The sequence below is a fragment of the Mustelus asterias genome, chromosome 8 (genome assembly GCF_964213995.1).
Source record: "Mustelus asterias chromosome 8, sMusAst1.hap1.1, whole genome shotgun sequence".
In the NCBI taxonomy this organism is placed as follows: domain Eukaryota; kingdom Metazoa; phylum Chordata; class Chondrichthyes; order Carcharhiniformes; family Triakidae; genus Mustelus; species Mustelus asterias.
In genome coordinates, this window is record NC_135808.1 from 80,711,481 (window position 1) to 80,737,525 (window position 26,045).

Sequence of the window (26,045 nt, forward strand, 5' to 3'; positions counted from 1 at the left end):
TCTCCCTGTCACTTCGCTGTCTGCTCTCCCATTGGCTCTGCTGACTGCTCACCATCGCTCCACCGTCTGCTCTCTCTGTCACTCTGCCGTCCGCTCTCTCTGTCATCCACACTCTCCATCACTCCGCCGTCTGCACTCTCCGTCCACTCTCTCCATCGCCCTGCCGCTCCATTGTCCACTCTCTCTGTCCCTCTGTTGTCTCTGTCACCCCACTGTGGCTCTCCCCATCATTCTGCTGTCACTCTCCCCACCGCTCCATTGTCTCTCGCCCCATTGCTCTGCAGTCCACTCTCCCCGTCGCCCCACTGACCATTCTGTCTGTTACACCACTGTCCACTCTCTGCTCTGCTGTCTGCGCTCCCCATCACTCAACTGTCCATTCCCTCCATCACTCCACTGTGCATTCCCTCCATCACTCCACTGTCCATTCCCTCCATCACTCCACTGTGCATTCCCTCCATCACTCCACTGTCCATTCCCTCCATCACTCCACTGTCCATTCCCTCCATCACTCCACTGTCCATTCCCTCCATCACTCCACTGTCCATTCCCTCCATCACTCCACTGTCCATTCCCTCCATCACTCCACTGTCCATTCCCTCCATCACTCCACTGTCCATTCCCTCCATCACTCCACTGTCCATTCCCTCCATCACTCCACTGTGCATTCTCGCCGTTTTTCAGTCCGCTCACTCCATCGCTTCGATGTTTGTTCTCTCTGTCGTTCCGCTGTCCATCTCTCGATTGCTCTGCTTTCTGCTCTCCCCCTCGCTCTATGTCTCCCCATCACTCTGCCGTCTGCTCTCCATATTGCTCCAATGTTGCTTGCCTTGTCACTCCACTGTCACTCTCCTGGTCACTCTGCCGCACACTCTCTTTATTGCTTCGCTGTTAGTTCTCCTCCCTCAATCTCATGTTCTCTCCCCGACGCTCCACTGTCCACTCTCCCCATCACTCCGTGGTTACCTACCCTCACACGCTACCCGCTCACACCACCACTACTGTTTACACTCCACTGTCCATTGAATTCATTGCTGCGCTGTCCACTCTCCCTACCACTCTGCTGTCTGCTCTTCCTGTGGCTCCTCTGTCCGCCCTCTCTGTCACTCTGCTGTCCACTCTCTCCATCGTTCTGCTGTCCTCTCTCCTCTTCCTGTCGCTCTGCTGTCCTCTTCCCGTTGCTGTTGTCCTCTCTCTCTGTCGCTCCACTGTAATCAATCCCTGTCACTCCGCTGTCCTTTCTCCCTGTCACTCTGTTGTCCTCTCTCTGCCGCTCCGCTGTCGTCTCTCACCATCGCTCCGCTGTCCTCTCTACCCAACGCTTTGCTCTCCCGTCACTCTGCTGTCCCTGTTACTCGTTCTCCGTCACTCTGCACTCCCCAGTCACTCCACTCTCCCCGTCACTCTGCTCCCTGTTCTTCTGTTCGCCTAGTGCAGCACTCTCCCCTTTGCCCCGCGCTCTCTGTAACTTCACTCTCCTCAGTCACTCCGCTCTCCCGTCATTTGCTCTCCCTGTTGCTCCGCTTTCCCCTCTTGCTCGCTCTGCCTGTCACACCCTCTCCCCTCTCGCTCCACTCTGCTGTCGCTCCAAGCTCTCCTGTCGCTCTGCTTTCCCTTCTCACTCCGCTCTCCCTGTCATTCCACTCTCCGTCACTTGCTCTCCCATGTGTCTCTGCTCCTCCCTGTCACTCGCTCTCCCCTGTCAGTCTGGGAATACCTGTTCTATGGAAAGTACAATGGGTTAAATATTTTCTCTCATTTATGGTTGTGTATATTCTAGATCAGACTTTCTTCTTCAAAAGTAACTCAATATAAGACTAGCAACTTGAACTGCTTATTAAAGCATGAATTGTTCATGGTTTACCATCTGCTGCTGTGGAATTTCCCTGGGAGTTCTTCCAGTTTCCCACCATAATGGTGGCAGAAGACCATGTTGTTATAAGTAGGTTTCCATTGATCTTTGATCTTTAGAGCAAACGTTCGAGAAAATCCCATGGAAATTCCAAAAAATGCAATCTAAGGTTTTACAACTAGGGCCAAAAAGAATGTTTATACATTTTCAATGAAATTGATAGCTGATAGCATTTGTCAATGGTTCCACATTGTGCGGCGTAGAGCTGACCAAAAGAATACCTTTGAAATGTAAATGACATACATCATACAAGCTGAAAGTAGAAAAACTGAATTCACGACCAAGGGAAATTGGATGGTTTGATGTTTAAATCTGCAGTGCTTTTACTGGATTATGCATTATATTTAACTTATCGTTCCCTGATTGGCAACTGTCTAAAGCTGGAGCAGACTGTTCATTATTTTGCTGTCATATTGAGCTTCTGACCGCATACCCACACCGTCACTAAGAGAATCTATTTCCAGTTTTTAACATCACCTGACTCCATCCCTGCCTCAGCTCATCTTCTGCTGAAATCTTCATCCATACCTTTCATTACTTTATCAGTAAAACTATATTTATTTTAATTTTATTATTCGCTGAGCTGCATTCCCTACCTCTGTCTTCTGTCCAGATTTGGATATGACATCTTATACAGTTGGCTGATATGAGTTGAGGGCTGGTGCCAAGTAAGAGACATCTTCAAAGCATTCAGAGTGGGAATCATCCTGCACATTAATACTGACACTTAACTCCAACCTAGATGCATTTCTCTTTGGAAGCTGGTGAAAACAAACTGTGGACATGTGTAAGAGATATTAATTAAAATAAAATGTACATTTACAGTAGTAATTGTGATTAATTTGACTTGCTTTCCACCTATATGCCAGGGTGTTGGAAGGTGATACCAAATGGTTTCTTAAAATTCTATTATTAAAGAAGTGTATTTGAGCATCTCCTTGTGGGATTGTTTGCTAAAAAAAGACTAAAGAAGAGATTGATCGTGATCTTCAAGGATGCTTTACCACCAAATATCACCTTCAATTAGAAATAATGGATGCATAGATTACTTAATTAGTGCAGACACCAAGTTAAAAGTCTGGTTTTTAAAAATTCAAAGTGATCATTTTAAATATTTTTTAAAATATGACAATATTTGACTTCCCAGAAAATTTAACAAAAATGAACCCATGTCCAGTTAGTTGTATATTGAGCTCAACTGGAGTTCATGAACTGTGATGTTACAGGCAGCTTGAAATGAAATATTTTAATCTGAAGACTGTCCAATGTATTTTGAATAGAATCCATAAAAACAATTGATTTGATTTATTGTCACATGTATTAGTATACAGTGAAAAGTATTGTTTCTTGCATGCTATACAAAGCATACCATTCATAGAGAAGAAAAGGAGAGAGTGCAGAATGTAGTGTTACAGTCATTGCTAGGGTGTAGAGAAAGATCAACTTAGTGCGAGGTAGATCCATTCAAAAGTCTGATGGCAGCAGGGAAGAAGTTGGCTGGTACGTGACCTCAGACTTTTGTATCTTTTTCCTGATGGAGCATTGTAATTCCATCTGACGCGGACAGCCATCAACTCAAATACTGGCACTGCCTTTTAGATTGCTATATTTTGTGAGATTATTTTTGGTGCATGGGTCATTAAATTATTCAACCATTTGAATCCTAGTATAATGGACAAAAAGGCTTTCTATACTGGTCAGTGGATGGGCAGCTGAAAACTGGACCGGCCAGTTTAAATGAGACAAAGGCCACCAGGAACCATGACCAAGGATGTGTCCAAGAATACAGAGGGAAATGAGGTGGAAGTGGTGCAGGCACCAGCTCACAAGGAGTGCTGCCACAGGATTGGAGAATTACAAATGTGGCATCCTTATTCAAAAATGTGTAAAAACATGCTCAGCAATTGCAGGCCAGTCAGCTTAATCTCAGTGGTTGTTTCACTTCCCGCAACTAGTGATATAAAAGGCAGACTTCCATCTGCTCCCATGGCGATTTTTTTCCTGGAACTGTTGCTAGCGTGTCACCAGGGTTTACAGCTTGAGGGGGCACTACTCTGCAACAAAATGACCGACCAGGAGGCTCTCCCACTCTTACCATCTGTCATTGGCATTTTGGAAGGACTTGCAAGTTAATATTCAGCTCTGATGAAGGGTCGTCCAGACTTGAAACATTGGCTCTATTCTCTCTCCACAGACGCTGTCAGGCCTGCTGAGATTTTCCAGCATTTTGTATTTTTGTTGTTGAAATTGATATTCAACTCGTCTGACCATTTGACGAACACACCTTCCTTGGCCATCTAGTCCTGCGGTAGGATTCGAAGTAAGAAGTTTAACAACACCAGGTTAAAGTCCAACAGGTTTATTTGGCAGCAAAAGCCACACAAGCTTTTGGAGCTCCAAGCCCCTTCTTCAGGTGAGTGAGAATTCTGTTCACAAACAGGGCATATAAAGACACAGACTCAATTTACATGAATAATGGTTGGAATGCAAATACTTACAGCGAATCAAGTCTTTACGATACAGACAGGCTAAAAAGATGTGTATTGTCTCCAGACAAGACAGCCAGTGAAACTCTGCAGGTCCAGGCAAGCTGTGGGGGTTACAAATAGTGTGACATGAACCTAATATCCCGGTTGAGGCCGTCCTCGTGTGTGCGGAACTTGGCTATCAGTTTCTGCTCAGTGACTCTGCGCCGTCGTGTGTCGTGAAGGCCGCCTTGGAGAACACTTACCCGAATATCAGAGGCCGAATGCCCGTGACCGCTGAAGTGCTCCCCAACAAGAAGAGAACAGTCTTCCCTGGTGATTGTCGAGCGGTGTTCATTCATCCGTTGTCGCAGCGTCTCCATAGTTTCCCCAATGTACCATGCCTCGGGACATCCTTTCCTGCAGCGTATCAGCGTATCACGTTGTCTACCTGATACGCTGCAGGAAAGGATGTCCCGAGGCATGGTACATGGGGGAAACTATGCAGACGCTGCGACAACGGATGAATGAACACCACTCGACAATCACCAGGCAAGACTGTTCTCTTCCTGTTGGGGAGCACTTCAGCGGTCACGGGCATTCGGCCTCTGATATTCGGGTAAGTGTTCTCCAAGGTGGCCTTCACGACACACGACGGCGCAGAGTCGCTGAGCAGAAACTGATAGCCAAGTTCCGCACACACGAGGACGGCCTCAACCGGGATATTGGGTTCATGTCACACTATTTGTAACCCCCACAGCTTGCCTGGACCTGCAGAGTTTCACTGGCTGTCTTGTCTGGAGACAATACACATCTTTTTAGCCTGTCTATATCTTAAAGACTTGATTCGCTGTAAGTATTTGCATTCCAACCATTATTCATGTAAATTGAGTCTGTGTCTTTATATGTCCTGTTTATGAACAGAATTCCCACTCACCTGAAGAAGGGGCTTGGAGCTCCGAAAGCTTGTGTGGCTTTTGCTGCCAAATAAACCTGTTGGACTTTAACCTGGTGTTGTTAAACTTCTTACTGTGTTTACCCCAGTCTAACGCCGGCATCTCCACAGTAGGATTCGAAGCCAGAGCTTCTGGCTCAGAGGTAGGGATGCTACTCACTGTGCAACAAGACCTCCTTTACCTCAATGGTGGGGAAACTTGATTCAGGATAAAATTAACAGTTACTTGGGCAAAAGCCAGTTAAATAAGGGAAGCAAGCACTGATTTGTTAAGGACGAATCATGTTCACAGTTTTTGATGAGGTAAGAGAAGGTTGATGAGGATAATGCTGTTGATGCGGTGTACAGAGACTTTCAAAAGGCATTTGATAAAATGATGCACAACAGACTTGAGAGCAAAGTTAGGACTTATGGAATAAAAGCGACAGTAGCAACATGGATAAAAATTGGCTGAGTAACAGGAAACAGAGAGTAGTGATTAATGAATATCTTTGGAGTTCCTCAGATGATCACTGTAAGAACCCAAGCTCTTCCTGATGTATATTAATGTTCCCATATTGATAGTCAGGGCACCATTTCAAATTTGGCTACAATTCAAAACTTGAAAGTGAGTGTGAACTACAGTGATGATAGTGTTCAAAAGGACATGGACAGTTTAGTGGAATGAGCAGACGAGTGACAGATGCAATTTAATGCAGAGAAGTGTGAAATGATTCATTTTAGTAGGAAGAGCATAAAGCGGTGATATGAAATAAAGGGTACAATTCTAAAGGGGAGTACTGGGACTTAGAATATATGTGCAAAAATCAATGAAGGTAGCAGAACAGTTTGAGAGAACAATTAATAAAGCCTATGGGATTATGGGCTTTATAAATATGAGAATAGATTTATTTTTAATAGAGAGTCATAGAGAATTTTACAGCACAGAAAGAGGCCCTTGGGCCCATCATGTCCATGCTGGCCATCAAGCACTTATTTATTCTAATCCCATTTTCCAGCACTTGGCCGATAGCCTTTAATGCTATGGCATTTCAAGTGCTCGTCTAAATACTTTTCAAACGTTTATCACCCTTTCAGGCAGTGAATTCCACATTCCCACCACCCTCGGCGTGAAAAAGCTTTTCTTCACATCTCCTATAAGCCTCCTGCCCTTAACTTAAATCTTACTCCATTCTTTAAGTTACAAAGCCAATGAGAAGAGTGGACAGGGCAAACCCTTAATCCATCCCTTTATTTGCTCCAAAAACCAATTCAAATTGAAATTGAATCGAATTCCCCACAAGACACATACAAGATCCAAGCTGACAAAAAAAAGCCATTCACCTGATCTTGGGTTTGATAGAATCCCCAGTGCAGAAAGAGGCCGGCCATTCAGCCCATTGAGTCTGCACCGACCACAATCCCACCCAGGTCCTATTCCCGTAACCCCACATATTTACCCTGCTAATGCCCCTGGGTTAATTTTGCATGGCCAATCAACCTAACCCGCACATCTTTGAACTGTGGGAAAAAACCGGAGCACTCGGAGGAAACCCACGCAGACACGGGGAGAACGTGCAAACTCCACACAGACAGTGACCTGAGGCCGGAATTGAACCTGGGTCCCTGGCGCTGTGAGGCAGCAGTGCTAACCACTGTGCCACTGTGATCTTAGTTAAAAAGCTGAGAAGCATTTTTTTAAAATTCCAACCTTAAAATTACAATGCCAATGCTCAGAGTGGACCAGGCAAACCCAAATCCGTTTCTTTGCTCCAAAAATCCAATTTAAAATCCAATTAAATCCAATTCACGGTCCTCATAAGAGTGACAAACAAGATCCAAGCTGACAAGATAAGGCATTGCACCTCATCTTGAGCCTGATCTGATGCTTGATCTTAGCCAAAAGGCTTCGACTGAAAGGCTGAGAAGCAATTACAAAAGCAAGTCATAATAAACTTACATAAAATGCTGGTTCAGACTCAACCAAAGTCTTGCATCCAGTTCTGGGGGTCACATTTTTGGACTGATGTGAATGCATTAGAGAGGCTGTAGAAAGGATTCACAACAATGATTTCAGGGGTGAGTAATTTTAATTCTGTGCAGAAAATGGAGAAGCTCGGACTGTTCTCCGTAGAGATGTAAAGGCTGAGGGGAAATTTGATGGAGGTATTAAAAATTATGAAAAAATACATAGAGCAGAGCAGATGAGGGAAAAACCGCTCCCATTGGTGGAAGAACGAAAGGGCAGAGATTTAAAAATCAATGACAACATGAGGAAAATCCCTTTTTGTGCAGCAAGTGGTTAGGATTTAAAATTGCCTGAAACTGAGGAAAATTCAATTATGGCACTAAAAAGGGAACTGGATCATTATCTGAAAAAAAAATGCAGAGCTATGAGAAAAAGACCGGGGTTGGGGCACGAGGTGAATTACTCTTGCAAAGGAGTCAGCATGGTCAATACAGACCGAATGGCCTCCTTCTGTACTGTCAATGATTCCGCCAAAACCAAGGAGCCAAACTTGACAACCTTTGTGTTCCGGTTTTTGGAGTAAAACTTGAACCCACGACCTTTGTAACTCAGAAGTGAGCATGTTACCCTGTGAGCCTGAAAGTATTTGTCATATTACGGCTAGAAATTGAGGAAGATCAACGCTAAGATCAACTAAGAGCCACTTTTAAAAAATGTACTCGAATCTTCTGGCCGTGCAGTGTTTGGTTTGCGTTCGCTTTTGACGAGTAACGCCACATTTTGCTGCTTTTAATCCCAGTTAACGATCAATTCCTGCGCCCCGCGTCCCTTCCCTCGCTTGTTCGTTCTGTATTATTGGGATGGGGGGGGGGGGGAATATTTGGTTGATGGCGTATTTCCGCCGGAGGGTAAGAGGAGTTGCACCGGCCGTCCAGCCGGAAGTGTATGAGGGGAGGGGGGGGGAAGTTGGTTGAAGAAGAAGGAGGAGGAGGGGGGGACGGTATTGGCGGTGACACAGGTGAATCCTCCGCCGAGCAGTGAGCGGAGCGCGAGCGGCAGACGGTGGCCTGGGAAGCAGCGCGCGGGACAGCCGCGCTCTCTGAGGAGGCAGCGACGGCCCAACAGAAACAACACAGGCCCCGCCGCACCGCCTGCTCCCTCAGCCGGCCGCTCACCTCACACCTCCCCTTTCCTTGAAGGTTTTTTTTTTCGTCCTCTATCCAAGCGCCCGAGCTATGAGTTTAACCTCCTCTTCCTCCTCCTCGCCGACGCCATCCGGATCGTTCAGCACTCGGGAGATTACATGGCGGCTGCTGCTAGGCTTTAGCGAGGAAGAATGAACCCGCTCTGCGCGCAGTATTTACGGTGAGAGGCTGGAGCCCCGGGCCTGCTCTTAATGGCGGCCTGGAGCAGTGGGAGGTGTGTGTGTATGGGGTAAGACGTGGTGGTAGGAGGGAGAGAGCCGCCCGGGGTTTGTTATTTATCTCCTTTCGGGGGTAAGCACCAGGCCCTGGGCCCGGCTCTCGGTTTCCGCAGTGCGTGAACGTAGCGTCTCGGAGCCGCTTGGTTGCTTAGTGTCCCCGTCTCCTTCCTCACTCTCCTCTCTCTTCTCCCCCCCCCCCAAATAATGAGCCACTATATCCGGCATCAGGCCAGGACATGCGCGCAGTGCCTTGCCAGATAATGAACTCTTCTTTCCCCCCAGACCGTAGTTTGGAGGTGAGGTTTGACTGTTGTCCTGGGGTATAATCCTCACCACCTCCAGCTTTCTACACGTGTGTACACATCAGAGCCCCAATCTCTCTCTCCATATAAACTCGCAGATTTCAATAGCAAATGTCTTCTGGTGGTGTTCCTTGTATGCCTCCAATTACTACAGGAAACTAATCTCTGATTAGCGGTTTCCTTGTTTGAAGAGTGGTTCAATATTGTCGACGACGTGGACTTAAAACTATCATTTTTTTGCCGTTTGAAATGGTCAATCTGATCCTTATATTTTGACAACTGCAGATTGATATCGTTTGCAGAGGAAATAATGTAGATTTTATTTTATTCTAATCTAAAGTCAGAATAATACAAATCCGTGCTTCAGTTTCATTCGGATTTTTAACAGGAAATCAGTTCATTTAATGCTTTGACAAATTGGTGGGGGTGGCACAACGATTCTTGGTGTTTACTGCTCCATGAGCTGCTATGATGTGGGTTTGATTATCTAACTTCCCATGTTTCTGTGCTGCTAGAAATGGGGAATTCGATAATTGTTATTGGAGGCTTCAGATAAGGTTGCTGAGAATTGAACTGGAAAATGCATTCAAACATGTAATCCTTAATTATGATTTTTAATTGTCAATATACCTGTTTCAGTAGTAATTCTTGTATGCAGCTCACCTTCTTCAGAATTAGCTCTTTACACTTGTAAGACTCTGTTTTAGTCAGTAATACAATGCAATCCAGTCACACCTGTATGTGTACACGCTATCCAAGCTTAACAGCAGTACAATTTACTATTAGTAAAATGTTATCTGTTTCGGTATTTGGGTAATAGCATTTGATTATTGGGACTAGAGTAATGCTCACAGTTATGAGTTAACAGACTATAACAAAAATATTCATCTTGTTGTGGATTGAATTTCATAGAATTTTACACTTAATCTTCAGATGTCTAAAATATGTTGTTTGTACATGTACAGTGGTTGCACCATAAAATGTAATGCTAACAGAGAAGGCAATTTCTAAGGCCACTATGTGAAACACTGGGTAGAGCAATGCCAAGTGTTCCAGTGCCAAGACAAATTTTCATACTTTTTTGGCTCATTGACATAAACATAATTGTTTTGTGTAAACTAAGGGCATCTTTTTTGTGGAAGGTGCAGTAAGTAAAGCTTTTCTGTGTGCAAAAAGATGGTGGACTTCCTGTGAACCAGTAGCTGTTGATACTCTTGTCTCATGGTTTGTGAGCTTGATATGAAAGGCTGAGATCTCAATGGATTGTTAGGTTTATCAGAAGTCATGTAAATTTTCAGATATCTTGCTAATATATGTATTTATATTTAAAAATACTACCAGACATGGTAGATACTTGGGCTCTGTAGTGTCAGTGGTCTGAAGGTGGTACGTTAAAGGGTGTTGCACTGTATTTGTATATAGCATAATTTGAGGGTGTGACAATAATTAACAACAATCATTGCCTTGCTGCGTGGACCTCACTTGCACATATATTTCTCGATCTCTCCAGAATTGTCAACACTAAATGAAGTGAAATATGATGTCAATTGTAAACTGTATTCTACAGTGAGGTGAAATGTAAAGAACAATGGGTAGGATCAGAATCAATTAGTTCAATTGATGCAACTTCTTTGCTTTATGACAAAATAAAGGGGATGTGACATTGCCCCCCACTTCAGTTGATCATCTAACTCAAACACAATCCTGTACTGTAGCCATGACAAGGCCACTCTCCATGAAGTTCCCTGTCTTTTTCAGTATTTTTCTGCCTGCTTGTATGATAACTCCAAGTCTCATCGCTACCTTTGGTGCATGTGTTCTGCACTTAAAAACATGTTGTATTGTGGCAAAGGGTTGTATCTTTCATCAAGAGCGACCAAAGTTTTCCAACAATGTTGAGAAGTGTCTTTCCAACAACACAGCCAAACTAAAATTGCTTATTTAGCCTCTTGGAGAAGCAATTTACAATTAGCATATTAACCACCTTGCATTTGACACTTTAAAAACCCATTTGAATAGGCACTATTTTTAAAACCTCAGCATTATACATAACCCTCCTTCCAGTCCCATTCGGTGCGAAAAATGTCTTAAAAAATCCAGAAATAAGCTAGGCATATTTCTTGTTCTTTTGTATCATACTATTTTATGATGTATGGAATTAATGCAGTTGAATCTTAGTGGAGTTTTTGTTACTGTCTCCATTAATTATCTTCCAAAATTCATTTAACTTGGATGCGATGATTAAAAATTCCTTTTGATTTACTGATCTTCACAAAATTCTAAGCTAACTGTGAGGGGCGGTTAAGTGAAATTGCTTGACTTTTATGGCAGAAGAATTGATGCAATGCAATTCAGGTATTGAAAATAATGTTATGATTGGTAAAGATATGAGCAGGTTATTTAATTTGACAATGATTGACTGCAAAGAACTGAATGAGCTGTCTTTGAACAATGCTGAAGATCAGAATATTTTTGAGTACTGGGCGGGTGTACTTCCATCCTAACAAGTAGTTAATGCTGTACCAGGTAAAATGAACTAGATGGGCTCATGGGTTATAATGTGAAATTTACAGGACTAAGGATAGATCAATAATTTCATTGCACATGGCATTTTTGCCATGGAGGAGGAGGAGGAAATAGCCTTTGTGGAAACCAGACACTCAAATCATAGAATTCCTACACTGCAGAAGGAGGCCATTCAGCCCATCAAGCTTGCACCAATAACAATCCCACCCAGGCCCCATGCCTGTAACCAAAAAAAAAACCCCACTGGAGGTCCCTCTACGGAGGGATCTCCCCCAATTACGTCGGGGACCTGGGGTGGAGGGTGTTGCATGCAGCAGTTCCGCACAACCGTAGGGTTCACTGGTTCACGGGCTCCGAAGACTGCCCTTTCTGCGGCCTTGTGGAGTCCGTGGACCATCTCTTTGTTGTGTGTCTTAGGCTGCACTCCCTTTATGTTTTCCTGAAGAACCTTTTGTTGATGTTTTGTCTGCACTTCAGTCCCACGCTCCTGATCTACGGACACCCGGTGCGGAGAGGGGAGGGTCGGGATGGCGACCTCCTCATGAACCTGCTCCTGGGCCTGGCGAAACACGCCATTTACTGGTCCAGGATGCGGGCGATCGAGGGGGCCGTCCATCCTGACTGTCTTCCCCTCTACCGCGGCTACGTTCGCGGCCAGGTGTCCCTGGAGAGGGAGCATGCGGTGTCCACGGGCGAGGTTGACGCTTTCCGCGCCCGCTGGGCACCGCAGGGGTTGGGGTGCATTATTGACCCCAATAATCACATTTTAATTTGATGTTTTTTAAGTTTCCTTTGTACTTTGATTTCTGTTCGGGCTGTTCCCCCTCCTTTTTGGGGAGCTGCCCCTTTTACTTTGTCCTGATTTAATCTGAGTTTGTTTACTTGTTTTGGTTTGACCTAAAAAGAGGGCAGCAGTGCTAACCACTGTGCCACCGTGCCTTTGAATAGCAAAGAAAAAAATATTGGAATATCCTTGGCATTTTTGAAATTGGTTTATTTTTCTAGAGTTTTCCTTCGGGGGCACGTAGATCTGTAGGGGGGGCGGGGACATTGAATGCTATGGAAAGGTCTAGCTTGATAGGTCGAATGTCCACTTTTCAGTGCTTTCTCAATTTTGTATGATTGTCAAATCTTGCGTTGCTGACAACCAGTAGGTAACAGATTTGTGTACAAATAAGTATACTCTATAATGCTTATATTTATGATGGTTGTAACAAACCAATTTTTGATGGGACCCAAGAAAAAATCCATAGGAAATTACCAGCATTTTTTTAAAACCAATATGAAATATTGGGTTTCAACTTTAACAATCTTCTATTTTTTAAAGACTTTTGATATGGCATTACTGCAATGGTTTGGATTTGTTTTAGTGTGGAAATGTTACTGTTTATTTCTGAATGCTCAGTTTAGGTCATTAATCTTTTACTTTCACCCCCCTCTGCCGGAAGTGCAAATAAAGTTGAGGATTGATTTCTGCGGCACGGTTCTGCAAATAGTGTTTATGAATTGGTTTTACGGTGGTGTCCACACACATACGCTGACTTGGGGTACTTTGTTCAGAAGTATACATTATATACACTCTCTCTGTAATCAAAATTAGCATTGAATTTATTCAAGACAGTAGTCCAGTGATTGTTTACATACAACCATCAAAAGGTGAGTGGCATAATGTAAAAACTATATTTCAGATGGGTGTTTGACAGGATTAAGCACTGGGTAGTGCTTAACCCAGTTTGATCATTTTAAATAAATTAAAAAACCTTTTTTTGGTAGGTCTGGCCAATTCTTCCTTTCCTTTCCCTGAACCCATTTGGAAAGTTGATAATTTTAGATTTGGGAAATTTTTCAACTTCAAATGTTACTTTGTTCTGCAAAGTGAGCAAAGATAGATGTGACTGCTTTTCAATTTGTTTAAAGCAATTTTCTTCCAAGGCTTCAACTAATATTCATCCCTGTTTCACCTCTAAAGGTGATACTGGGCCTACTCCTTGAAGTACTGTGGCTCATGTAGTGATGGAGCTTCCATGATGGTGTTAGATGGAGATTTCCAGGATTTGGACTCAGTTATAATTCAGAAATGAAGAAAGAAGAAAAAGCTGTGCCTGGTCCAAGTCAGCAATATCAATGACTAGGAATGGAATAAGAGATGTTTCCCTGATGTTGGTGCTCTTTGTCCTCTGCTAAAGTTCATGTGACTGGGAGTTGAAATAATTGGTTAGATCTTCATTTGTTGAAAATGGCTGTTCCCTGGCACTTAAATGGTGTAAATTAATCTGCTTGTCAGTCTATGTCTGTCTTGCTTTGGTCCTCATCCCACTGAAGGTCAGGGCTGCCTATTATTGTGGATGGAATGAATACAATAGTATTGTGGGTGAGCAGTGCTGTTCCTGACCTTGTGATAAGTAAGAAGTTTAACAACACCAGGTTAAAGTCCAACAGTTGGACTTTAACCTGGTGTTGTTAAACTTCTTACTGTGTTTACCCCAGTCCAACGCCGGCATCTCCACATTGTGATAAGTGGCAGATAAAACAACTGAGGATCTTTGAGTCAACACACTGCTCTGGAGGAACTCTAGCTGGAATGAATGGCCTGATGATAACCACCTTCCTCTTATGACTGCAGTAACTGGCTTGTATTCACATTGACTCCCTTTGCTCCTGGGGGCCTTACTTGGTGAAATCCTACCATGATATGGAAGGCATCTACTTTATTATTTCCTCTGGCATTCAACTGACATGCAGGTGTTCAATCTGAAATTTTAACTGTGATTCTCTAGCCACATAAGCTGTTAGACCTGCTTAATATTTCCAACATCTTTTTTATATTCTCAGATTTCCATCATCCACAATAATTTGTTTTTGTAGTAAAGATAATCTATCAATTCACTTGATACAGTATTGCTGTCATTTCCTACTAAAACAAGTAATGAAGGCACAACCTGTCGGCAGTAATTATAAGGTGGGAGACTGTGGCTCCCTTAGTTAGCCTTGATAAAAGCATCTACACAGCAATGTGGAAAAACTGCCCAAGTAGACCTGCATGTCCAGAGCAAGCCTGCCGTAAGTGGTTCACGTGTTGGTGTGCAGGCTGTGGGAAATGGACGTTGTCTAATGATGCTATAGACTTTTTCCATCACCGATAAAGTAGAGCCCTTTGGAGCAGAACTTTGATTAGATTTCTGATTTTTTTGTAGGCAGGTCTACTTGGGCAGTTTTTCCACATTGCTGTGTAAATCGCTCTAGGATGATCATGTTGGTATTTAGATCTAATGAGAGATGCAGGAGAGTCGAGTGAGTGACACTGAGGGGAGATGGTGCTGCAGAACAATGAGAGGCTGAGAAATAGTCAATAACTATTACCGGTGAGTTTGACACCTCCAGTCAAAAAGCAGATCTGCCAGAATTCCGGATAATAGAGAATTCCAGTTGGTGGAATGCCGAATAACTAATTTTATTGTACTCCCTGTGGTTGTGAATTTCTGACTGCTCTCTTAGTAAAGAAGTTTTTATAAAATTCCCCAATGACTGTCTTCTATCGATGGACTCTAGTTTCACAGATAGCATGACATTCAAATTAAGCAAATAATTATAGCAACAGGTTGAAGCCTGACCTGTTTATAACATCCTCGCTACTGTACTCCGTCTCTTAATATGGCAGTAATGTTGCTTTTATAATGGTTCTCTTCCCACTCGAGCATCAAGAACCAGAGAGCACATTAAGAATAATTGGCAAAAGGAGTAAATGTGATGCAAGAAAATAAAATTTCCCCCAGAGGGTGGTTGGAGTCTGTTACAAACTTTAAGGTGTTGGGGGTAGGATTGATGGAGGTATTCAAAAGAGATTATATCTGAAAAGGGAGAATGTGCAAGGTTACAGGGATGAGGCATGGGAGTGGGATTAGGTAGAATGTATTTTCAGATGCAGACTTGATTGGCCAAATGGCATCTCCAAATTCTATTATTCTTAGTTTGTCCAACCATTTTTGTGGACATACATCCAGATATCTTTCTTCTCCTCATTGTTTCTGCCAAAAGGTCTTCATACTTCATCTATTTAACAGTGCCAATGTCATTCTGAAGTCTGCTATTATTATTTGCTTAATTTTGAATGTCTTGCTATCTCTCCAAACTTTGAAATTATGGCATGTGTATTCAATCCAGGCAATTAGTGTATATCAAAAAGAACAGGGGTCCTAATATTGAATCATGCAGAGCACCACATACAGTTCCTTCCAGTCTGGAAAACAACTGCTTATTACCAACCAGTTGTTTTCTGCCATTCAGTTGATTTTGAATCCACGCTGAGATTGTCCCTATTCTATGTTGTCCTTGTTTGGATCCAGTTGTGCAATTACTATCTTAGCCAGAGAACCTTACCCCATGGCTCTGTTCCCATTTCTGTGTCGTTAACTGTGAAGCTATTGAAGGAACATAGAAACATGAGCTGGAATTGAACCCAGGGGTTGACTTCGAAACCGAGTATAAAATGTGAACCCACTGATGTTGGTATACGAGGACCCATTTCTGTTTGGTGGTCACCATATGCTGTCTACTTTGTGGGCATGTCTTAAACTCCTGCGTATCTTGTTGGCAACATGGCCCATATCACCTGCTTGATCCCATGCACTGACTGATGAGGTATGTACAGCCCTAAACATGTATTTATTGAAAAATGGGAGATCAACTTGCATGCTGTGTACAGGCCTAAACAGAGTTGCAAACTTTTGGGTCCCTTTCTATGCAGCTGTGTAGCCTAATTTCACTTCTCAAAGGACTGGCCCTGAATTTTAGCTACTCCCCTATTCATAGACTCGGCAACCAGTTGAAATAGGATAGGTGGAAAGAAACTACCTGTTCCTCTTAATACCTTAAAATCACCACTTTAAAGGTAGAGAAAAGAACAACTTGCATCTATGTTGCACCTTTCACAATCACAGGATGTTCTAAAAGTACGTTACAACCCCAGTGAAATACTATTTTGAAGTGTAATTTCTGTTATAATGTAGGAAAAGCAGCAGTAGATTTGCTTAAAAGCGATCTCAAAAACAGTAGTATGATAATGACCAGTTTTTGTTTTATGATGTTGTTTGAGGGATAAATATTGACCGAACACAGGACAACTCGAGTGGTATATCCACCTGAGGGAGCAAGTGGGGTCTCAGTTTAATGATTTTAAAGACTGCGCCTCCAATAATGCAACAGCTACTCAGGACTGCAGTAGAGTGTCATCCTTGATTTTTGTTTTGTGCTCAAGTCCTGAAAGGGGACTTGAATCCACAAACCTGTGACTCAGATGAGAGTACTACCCACTGAGTGACGGCAACCCCAGTTGGTTTAATTTTTCCTCATAAATTTAACCCTTGATGTTCATTCCAGTAAATCTGTGATGCATTCCCTCTAAGACCAGTTTATCCTTCCTAAGGTATGGTACACGGTACTGCTCTCAGCAGTGCAGATATCATCCATTCAGAATTTTGTATAACTGAAGCATCATTTAATCTCTCATATTTTAATCTTCTAAAAACAAAGGTCAGTATTCCACTCACCTTTTTGATTTTCTGTGCCTGTTCATGACATTTTAATGATTTATATACATGGACCTCCAAGTAGCCACTCTATCTAATTTTTTACTGTTTGCTCTTTAAGTCCACAATTGAATGGCCTCACGTTTGTCTACATTGAAATGCATTTGCACTATGGTTTACCTATTCACTTGATCTATCAAAATCTTTGTAATTTTTCACTTTCATCTACGCCGCATACATTGCTGCCATCAGCAAATTTGGATATGTAACTTTCTATTCCAACATCTAAGTTCTTGAGTCCCCAACACAGATCTTTGCAGGGCACCACTCGTAACAACATCCTGCCAGTTGGAGTCTTCCTATTATCCTTGCTACCTGTTTCCTGTTGCTCAACTCATTTTCATCTGACCAATTTCATGTGCTTCATCTTTAGCTAACAGTGTCTCATGAGAAACTTTACCAAATGTCTTCTGGAAGTCCATACAACGTATGTTGACATTCCTATGTCTATTACATAGTCACTTTATCCACTTTGGTGCTCTCTGAGGAGTTGAAAATTTTGAATTCAATCATCCTATACGTGATGATATGCTCCAGCAATTTCCTGTCATGTTAGGCTAACTAGTCTAGAATTTTCCTCTGCCGCTTTTCTTAAATAGCAAAGCGACATGTGATTTTGCAAAGGAGCGATTCCCAAATGGGAAGAACTTCAGAAGGTTACATTTAGGGTATTAATGTCCTTCAAATCTCTGGGCTAGAAACCATCTGAGCATGGTGGTCCGTCACTCTTTCATGTAATTATTTTGTTCATTGCTGTTATGTTGCTTGTGTTTATTTTGGTGAGTTTCAGTCCCTAATTATGTATTAGTTTCCTTGGGATGTTTGGCTTGCTGTCATTTTGACTGCCATTTCCTTATTTTCACTGATGCCGTTATCGGTTTTCAGGAGGCCACGTTGTTCTTGACTGTCTGTTGATTTTGATATCCTTCTTATTCCCAGTTTTATATCTGTTTATATCCCTCAATGTTCCTTGTATTTTTTTCTGTTTGTCAGAGTTTGTGCTTTTTAATTTTGCATTTCGGTCTGTTTTCGTTTCATGCTACCTCTTTAGTTGCCCTTGGCTGTATTTTATGGCACTTCGAGCTCTTGTCCCTTAGTGGAATGAACTAGTTCTGTATTGCACTAAATTCTTTTTTTTGAACTCTCGCTGATCTTCTGACATACTCATTAACAGATTTGCTTGGTTTACTGTGGATAGTTTCTGTTGTATCCTATTTGGCCATACCTAAATCTAGAATCTTTCAGCTCTTTCATGTTTCTCCTATTTCTCCTATTCAAACACATTGAACTCTATGATATTAGATAAACAGTTGGATAATTTCATGCACCATTAGGCTGCCTATTAAAAATTATTTTGTGGGACATGGGCATCGCTGGCTGGCCAGATTTATTGCCCATCCCTAGTTGCCCTTGGAGGGCAGTTCAGAGTCAACCACATTGCTATGACTCTGGAGTCTCATGTAGACCAGGTAAGGACGGCAGATTTCCTTCCCGAAAGGACAATAGTGAAGTAGATGGGTTTTTCTGGCAATCGACTGTGGTTTCATGGTCATCAGTAGATTCTTAATTCAGATTTTTTTTTTATTGAATTCAAATTCCACCGCCTACCATGGCAGGATATGAATATTAGCTGAGTTTCTGGATTAATAGTCTGGTGATAATACCACTAGGCCATTGCCTCCGCATAAACCCTCTCCAGTCAAATCTAATGTTATACATTTATCCCTAGCTCAGTTTCATTCCTCATCTGCAGCCTTGATGACACCATTTTTCACATTAGGTACCACATGCATGCTGATGACTCCCAGCTCCAACTCACCAGCATCCTCCCTCGTCTCTCTGCTGTCAGCCTGTTTGTCTAAAATCCAATCCTGGATATGAATCAGTTTTTCTCTGGTTGGGAAGACTGAAGCCATTCTCTGCATGTTTTTCATTTCCTTCTCATTGATTCTACCCTCTCCACTGTTTGTCTGAACCATACTATTTGCATCATTGGTGTCATCTCTGATCCTGAGCTACTGAGTTCATATCTTCACCAGTGAGCACCTCAGTGAAGTCTGGATTTTAAATTTCTCAGCATAGTTTTCTGTGATCTTGCCCTCCCTTATTCTTGTAATCTCCTCCTTATCTGAAACTGTTGTCTCTTGCTCCTTTTTCCATGATTAATGGCTGTACAGTCTGCCATTAAGCCTCTTTTGGGGTTCCTGGCCTAAACCCCTCTCTCTCTCTCACTCTAAGAATCTCCTTAAACCAACATGTTTGACCAAACTCCTTGTTATCTCCTTGTTTGAATTGATGTTATGAATCTACCCTATGCCCAATGGATTTGTTGCACGTTCAGCATATGTAGATGGAAGTTTGCCGGCAATGACATCAGTTAACTGTCAACTTTGCGCTTCTCTGAACCATCTTGGGATGCTTTTCCTACTTTTAAATTGATATCTTGTCTTTCAATATTTTGACATTTGAAAGTGCTGATTTTTAAAAAAAATCTTTTTTCAGTCTATTCCTGTGATATAAATGGAATAATCAGCAGTCAGGAGTGGTGAAGGTAGAGCAATCTGCAGTTTGAGTCAAACCCTGTGGTTTATGAATTGGATTTTTTAAAAGTATCTCTGCTCCAAAATTTACCTGTTGTATTTGCATTGTATGTTGGTGTACACATTACTAAAAATAAAAACTTGTGTTTCTCCACTCAAATTTCTGAGAATATTTGGTGACCTAAGCAGCAGTGACTTAATTAGTTTTCCTTATCCATGTTTTATTTGTAATGTATTATTTATAAAATTGGTAAGTACTTGACAGTGCAAGCTAGTACTATATCTACTTATGATCTTCAATTATAATTGTGGACTTGTTCCAGTTAAACATCTTTATTTTGCTATTTTAGAGATTGATCTGAATGTACCATGTCCCCTGTATTTCCATTCAGTGTTGCATTAACTTTGCAAAACTTTTTAAAAATATACTGGGGTATTGAGGACAATTTTTCTTTGCTCCCATCCTCACCAACGTACCAACTGGTTCCATTGTTGAAACTGATGAGGGGGCACAAAGCATGATGTTCAAGAAAGGACAGTCAATGACTGCAGTAGGAATTCTGGAAAAGTCTATTGCATTTTCACCAAATTCTGTTACAATGGAATTTGTTCCAGAGGCCAGATCTGTTTCTGAAGGGCAAGGGTACAAGTGTTTAAATTTCAGGCAAATTATTGTAGCAGCAAAAGATGTTCAACACCTGGAAGAACACTCCTCTCTCATTGTTGTGGACAGATCTATCCAAGCAACTTGTCCTGACAAAAACTTCTAGAATGATTCCCAAGCAACTTATCCTGACAAACACTTCTAGAATGATCCTTTATTCCAGGTAACTAGCAGTCAAAAAATGTGGGATTCTTTCGGTCATACCTAGACTCTAAGAGATTCTTGGCTGTAACTCGAGACGCAAGGATATTTCCTGAAGTACTGCTTTTGTGAAGGCAAGAGCATTATATCATGGAAATCAGTGGATAGTTCTTGTATTTGGAGTTGGCTTTTGCATAGCATTTCCCTATAAGACTGCATCCACTAATACACAATAGCAACAACTTGCCAAACCTCCTTTGACAAAATTGCCACCTCGACCACCCAAAAGATCAAGGGCAATAGATGCATGGGGACGTCACTGCCTGCAAGTTCCCTCGCGAAGCCCCACACCATCCTGACTTGGAACTATATCTCACTGATGCTGAGTCAAAAACCCCTGTGCATGTGCCTACACCTGAGGGACTGCAGCTCGCTACCACTTTTTGAAGGACAATTAGAGATCAGCAACAAATGCTGGTCTTGCAAGAAATGTTCACATCCTATAAAATAATTCTTAAAAATTAATAGATGCCTCCTAAAAAGTTTTACTGAATGAGCACCTCATGTAGTGATTAATGCCTGTTTGGTTGTACTGATCAATTTGTTCTGTGCCCTCAATATTGATTGTGTTACAATACAGTGCATGGAGATCTAGATCAGAAGATTGCAATCTCACTACTGTTTAGGTTAGACCTTATTCCAAACCTGGCACTGCCAGAGAATTAATCAGTTGTTCAACAGTGTTGGTGATTGACATTTTAAACTGATTCATGAGCTATGTAAGATCCTGAAATGCTGTCAAGTCTCACTTCCCCTTGGGTAATTTAGAACTCTAGCATCCCCTTTTTTAAGGGCCTGTCTGCATATTCAGATGCATATATAAGGTCCCGTTGGCACCTTTTGAAGAACTCGATGTTTGCCTGATGTCTTAGCTAATCATACAACAACATCTTGCTAAAGGCATTGATATCTTTACTCAATGGTCATGCTCTTGCTTCTGAATCAGAAGGTTGTGGATTTTAATTCCACTGCAGAGACTTGAACACTAGGCTGATACATCAGTGCAGTACTGAGGGAGTGCTGTACTGTCAGATGCGCAGCTTTTCAGACAAACTGAGGAACTGTCTGCTTTTTCTGGTGGATGTAAAATAACTCCTAGCACCATTCAGAAAGGGCAAGAAAGTTCTCCTGATATTCTACCATTATCTCTCCCTCAACTAACGCTGTAAACAGATTGCCCTGCTTGTGGAGCTTGTTGTCTGTAATTTTACTGCCTTGTGTTTTGAAATAGTGACTGTACTTGAATGTGCTTCATAGATGTAAAGTGCTTTGGGGTGTCCTGATGTCATGAATGCAAGTTTGTTCCTTGTGTAAGTGGAACTAAACTAAGTTTATAAACTAAGAAGTATCGTGATTCAATTCCTGGTTTGTGATGAGCTGCTCTGATCTCGACCAGAATAACTGTGGTGACATTGGGATTGGCTTTAGTTAATTTTCTATCAGTAAAATCAACTAGGTTCTCTGCTGCTGCTTGTTATCAATTGTTTCTTTCTGATCTGCACATGTTTGTATGTCCGAAGAGGACAGAACTTGGTATAATGTCCTCATTATTGTGTATTGATAGGCTGCTGATATCTAGTCATGTGGAGAATAAATCGATTGAGTCATCTGAGATTAGAACAACTGACCAGAGGCAGAGAGGGATTTTCCATGTCTGCACCTATTTTTTTTTAGAATGTATACTATTGTAGCATTGTTAGTGATGGGAATATTCTGAAGGTGTAAATGCATATTTGAAAATATATTAAATGTATTAACGATAGAATACATTGTATACAAAAGTGGGGAGGCAGTGGCACAACGAGTAATCCAGAGACCCAGGATAATGCTCTGGGGGCCTGGGTTCAAATCCCGCCATGGCAAATGGTAAAATTTGAATTCATAGAGTTAGAGTTTTTTTTGGGTGGCACGGTGGTTAGCACTGCTGCCTCACAGCGCCAGGGACCCAAGTTAGATTCCCGGCTTGGGTCACTGACTGGAGTTTGCACATTCTCCCCGTGTCTGCGTGGGTTTTCTCCGGGTGCTCCGGTTTCCTCCCACAGCCCAAAGATGTGCGGGTTAGGTTGATTGGCCATGCTAAATTGACCCTTAGTGTCAGGGGATTAGCAGGGTGAATATGTGGGGTTATGGAAATAGGGCCTGAGTGGGATTGTGGTCGGTGCAGACTTGATGGGCTGAATGCGTCGGTATTCACAAAGGAGAGGGATGTGTTGACTGGGAGTGTCTCGGAGGGGAGTGTTGACCCGTTAGAGAAAATCTCCATTACAAGGGAGGAAGTGTTAGGTTTTTTAGGGAATATAAAGACTGACAAATCCCCAGGGCCTGATGGAATCTATCCCAGGCTGCTCAGGGAAATGAGTGATGAAATCGCTCGGCCTCTGACGCAAATCTTTGTCTCGTCACTGGACACAGGTGAGGTCCCAGAGGACTGGAGGATAGCTAATGTGGTCCCGTTATTTAAGAAGGGTAGGAAGGATAACCCGGGAAATTATAGGCCGGTGAGTTTGACGTCCGTGGTCGGGAAGTTGTTGGAGAGGATTCTTAGAGATAGGATGTATGTGCATTTAGAAAGGAATAAACTCATTAACGATAGTCAGCATGGTTTTGTGAGAGGGAGGTCATGTCTCACTAACCTGGTGGAGTTTTTTGAAGAGGTGACTAGAATGGTTGATGAGGGAAGGGCCTTGGATGTCGTCTATATGGACTTTAGTAAAGCGTTTGACAAAGTCCCTCATGGTAGGTTGGTCCAAAGGTTGGATCTCATGGGATAAAGGGGGAGGTGGCTAGATGGGTGGAGAACTGGCTTGGTCACAGAAGACAGAGGGTGGTAGTGGAAGGGTCTTTTTCCGGCTGGATGCCTGTGACTAGTGGTGTTCCGCAGGGCTCTGTATTGGGACCTCTGCTGTTTGTGATTTATATATTCATTCTCCTCGTGTCTGCGTGGGTTTCCTCCGGGTGCTCCGGTTTCCTCCCACAGTCCAAAGATGTGCGGGTTAGGTTGATTGGCCAGGTTAAAAAATTGCCCCTTAGAGTTCTGGGATGTGTAGGTTAGAGGGATTAGTGGGTAGAGTGTGTGGGGGTGGGGCCTGGGTGGGATTGTGGTCGGTGCAGACTTGATGGGCCAAGTGGCCTCCTTCTGCACTGTGGGCTTTCTATGATTTCTATGATAAACTATCTGGAAGAAGGTGTAACTGGGGTGATCAGTAAGTTTGCGGACAACACGAAAATGGCTGGACTTGCAGATAGTGAGGAACATTGTCAGAGGCTACAGAAGGATATAGATAGGCTGGAAATTTGGGAAAAGAAATGGCAGATGGAGTTCAATCCAGATAAATGCGAAGTGATGCATTTTGGTAGAACTAACGTAGGGGGGAGCTATATGATAAATGGCAGAACCATAAAGGGTGTCGATACGCAGAGGGACCTGGGTGTGCAAGTCCACAGATCCTTGAAGGTGACGTCACAGGTGGAGAAGGTAGTGAATGAGGCATATGGCATGCTTGCCTTTATAGGACGGGACACAGAGTATAAAAGTTGGGGTCTGATGTTGCAATTGTATAGAACGTTGGTTCGGCCGCATTTGGAATACTGTGCCCAGTTCTGGTCGCCACACTACCAGAAGGACGTGGAGGCTTTAGAGAGTGTGCAGAGGAGGTTTACCAGGATGTTGCCTGGTATGGAAGGGCTTAGTTATGAAGAGAGATTGGGTAAACTCGGGTTGTTCTCACTGGAAAGACGGAGGATGAGGGGTGACCTAATAGAGGTGTATAAAATTATGAAAGGTTTGGGGGGGCGAGGTTTAACACGGATATCAGAAAGACGTATTTTACACAGAGGGTGGTGGGGGTCTGGAATGCGCTGCCGGGCAAGGTGGTGGAGGCAGACACACTGGGAACGTTTAAGACTTATCTAGATAGCCACATGAATGGAGGGATACAAAAGAATGGTCTAGTTTGGACCAGGGAGTGGCGCGGGCTTGGAGGGCCGAAGGGCCTGTTCCTGTGCTGTATTGTTCTTTGAATGGCCTCCTACTGCCCTATAGGGATTGTATGTAATATCTTAGTGGTTGGAGTTAGCCATAGCACATTGTAATATATTTTTAACTTACCTGGTCAGCCTTTCTTACAGGTGTTAAACTCTTTCGAGGCACATCAGTCCCTCAATAAGAGGGATAGTTACATTTATAGACTCCCTTTTGCGATGTTAGGACACTCAAAGCACCTTGGAGCCAATGAAGTACTTGTGAAGTGTGGTCACTGTACTGTAGGAAAGGCAGCAACCATTCAGCAGTAGCAGCTCCCACAAACAGCAATGTAATAATGACTAGATAATCTGTTTTTAGTGATATTAATTGAGGAGTTAAATTTTGGCCGGGATGCAAGGTAACTCCCCTGCTCTTTTTGAAATAGGAACAAAAGTTCCTATAGTCTCACCAGGCTGATGAAATATCTTAGCATTATAATATTAGTCAACTGAAGACAGGTATAAGTTATTCCAACCAAATATGAAATCATGTGTGACACTGATTGGGAAAGAAAATCACAACACCTGAAGCTTTTGTTCTGCAATATGCTGACTGGATATTTAATTAGACTGTTGTACTATTTTCTAACAAATTACAGATTGATTACATACAGTTCAGGATTTGGTTTCAACACTGCATGATTTTGATTCCAAGCCAGACCTTGTGTTTATAAAACACCTGAAAACATCTCCTATTACTTGAAGTATTGTGATTGGGATGAATGACCAGTGCATTTACTTTGGGGTTGATTGTATTAGCAGATCTTTGGGAGAACTCTGTATTCTTATCAGTGCAACGCATCTTTAATGTCCACCTGAATTGCAGGAGAATGCAGACATGATATTGATTCTTTCACCCATAAGATAGCATTTCTTCAGTATTGAAGTTGAAATTAAAATCATGATCTTCTGACCCAGGAAGGAAACGTGTTTACAATAGAACCAAACCAATTTTTGGTCAAACACTAATTTCTTCAGTTCTGTTTTTAAAATTTATTTCTTGTAAATTATTCCTCATTAACATGCCTGCCTCCAAGCATTTCTGTCATGTGGGACGGGATTTTACGGCCTCGCTCAGGCGATACTGGAAATTCCTGCCTGAGGTCAACGGAGATTTCCATTGTTGGACCCTCGCCTGCGCTGATTCCGTGGCCGGCAAGGTGGTAGAGTTCCGGCTGTGGAGTGGGTTGTTTCCCTGTTGTTGCAAGATTAGATGCCATGCCCTTCTATTCTCTCAACAGCAAGGGCTATAAACTACACAAACTATTTTCCCACCAAATGTTGTTTCCCTTCCCCTTTTACAAGGTGGTACTATACAGGAGCCCCCACATGGGATGCTCACATTGGGAACTGAGGTGATTGCAGTTTATACCTCTGTTTGCATGACTATAGGCATTATTATTATATCACTGAACACCTCACTTATTGGCTGTATAAGTTCTTATGACTCACCCTTAAAGCCTTCACTCCAGCTTCCAACCTAATGTTGATCAACATTAGC

General features: G+C 42.6%; 1 protein-coding gene across 6 annotated transcripts in view; it reads left to right on the top strand.

Moving 5' to 3' along the window:
* The first annotated feature begins 8,234 nt into the window (after positions 1-8,234).
* smg7 (SMG7 nonsense mediated mRNA decay factor) overlaps positions 8,235-26,045 on the top strand; it is a 129,662-nt gene continuing 111,851 nt past the window's right edge. For 4 of the 6 annotated variants that reach the window (XM_078218329.1, XM_078218334.1, XM_078218330.1 and 1 more), the window contains exon 1: positions 8,235-8,645. In XM_078218329.1, coding sequence (XP_078074455.1) covers positions 8,617-8,645 — 29 coding nt within the window. In that variant the 5' untranslated portion in view covers positions 8,235-8,616. The remainder of the gene's footprint in view (positions 8,646-26,045) is intronic. The other 2 variants (XM_078218331.1, XM_078218332.1) reach the window with 1 other exon arrangement.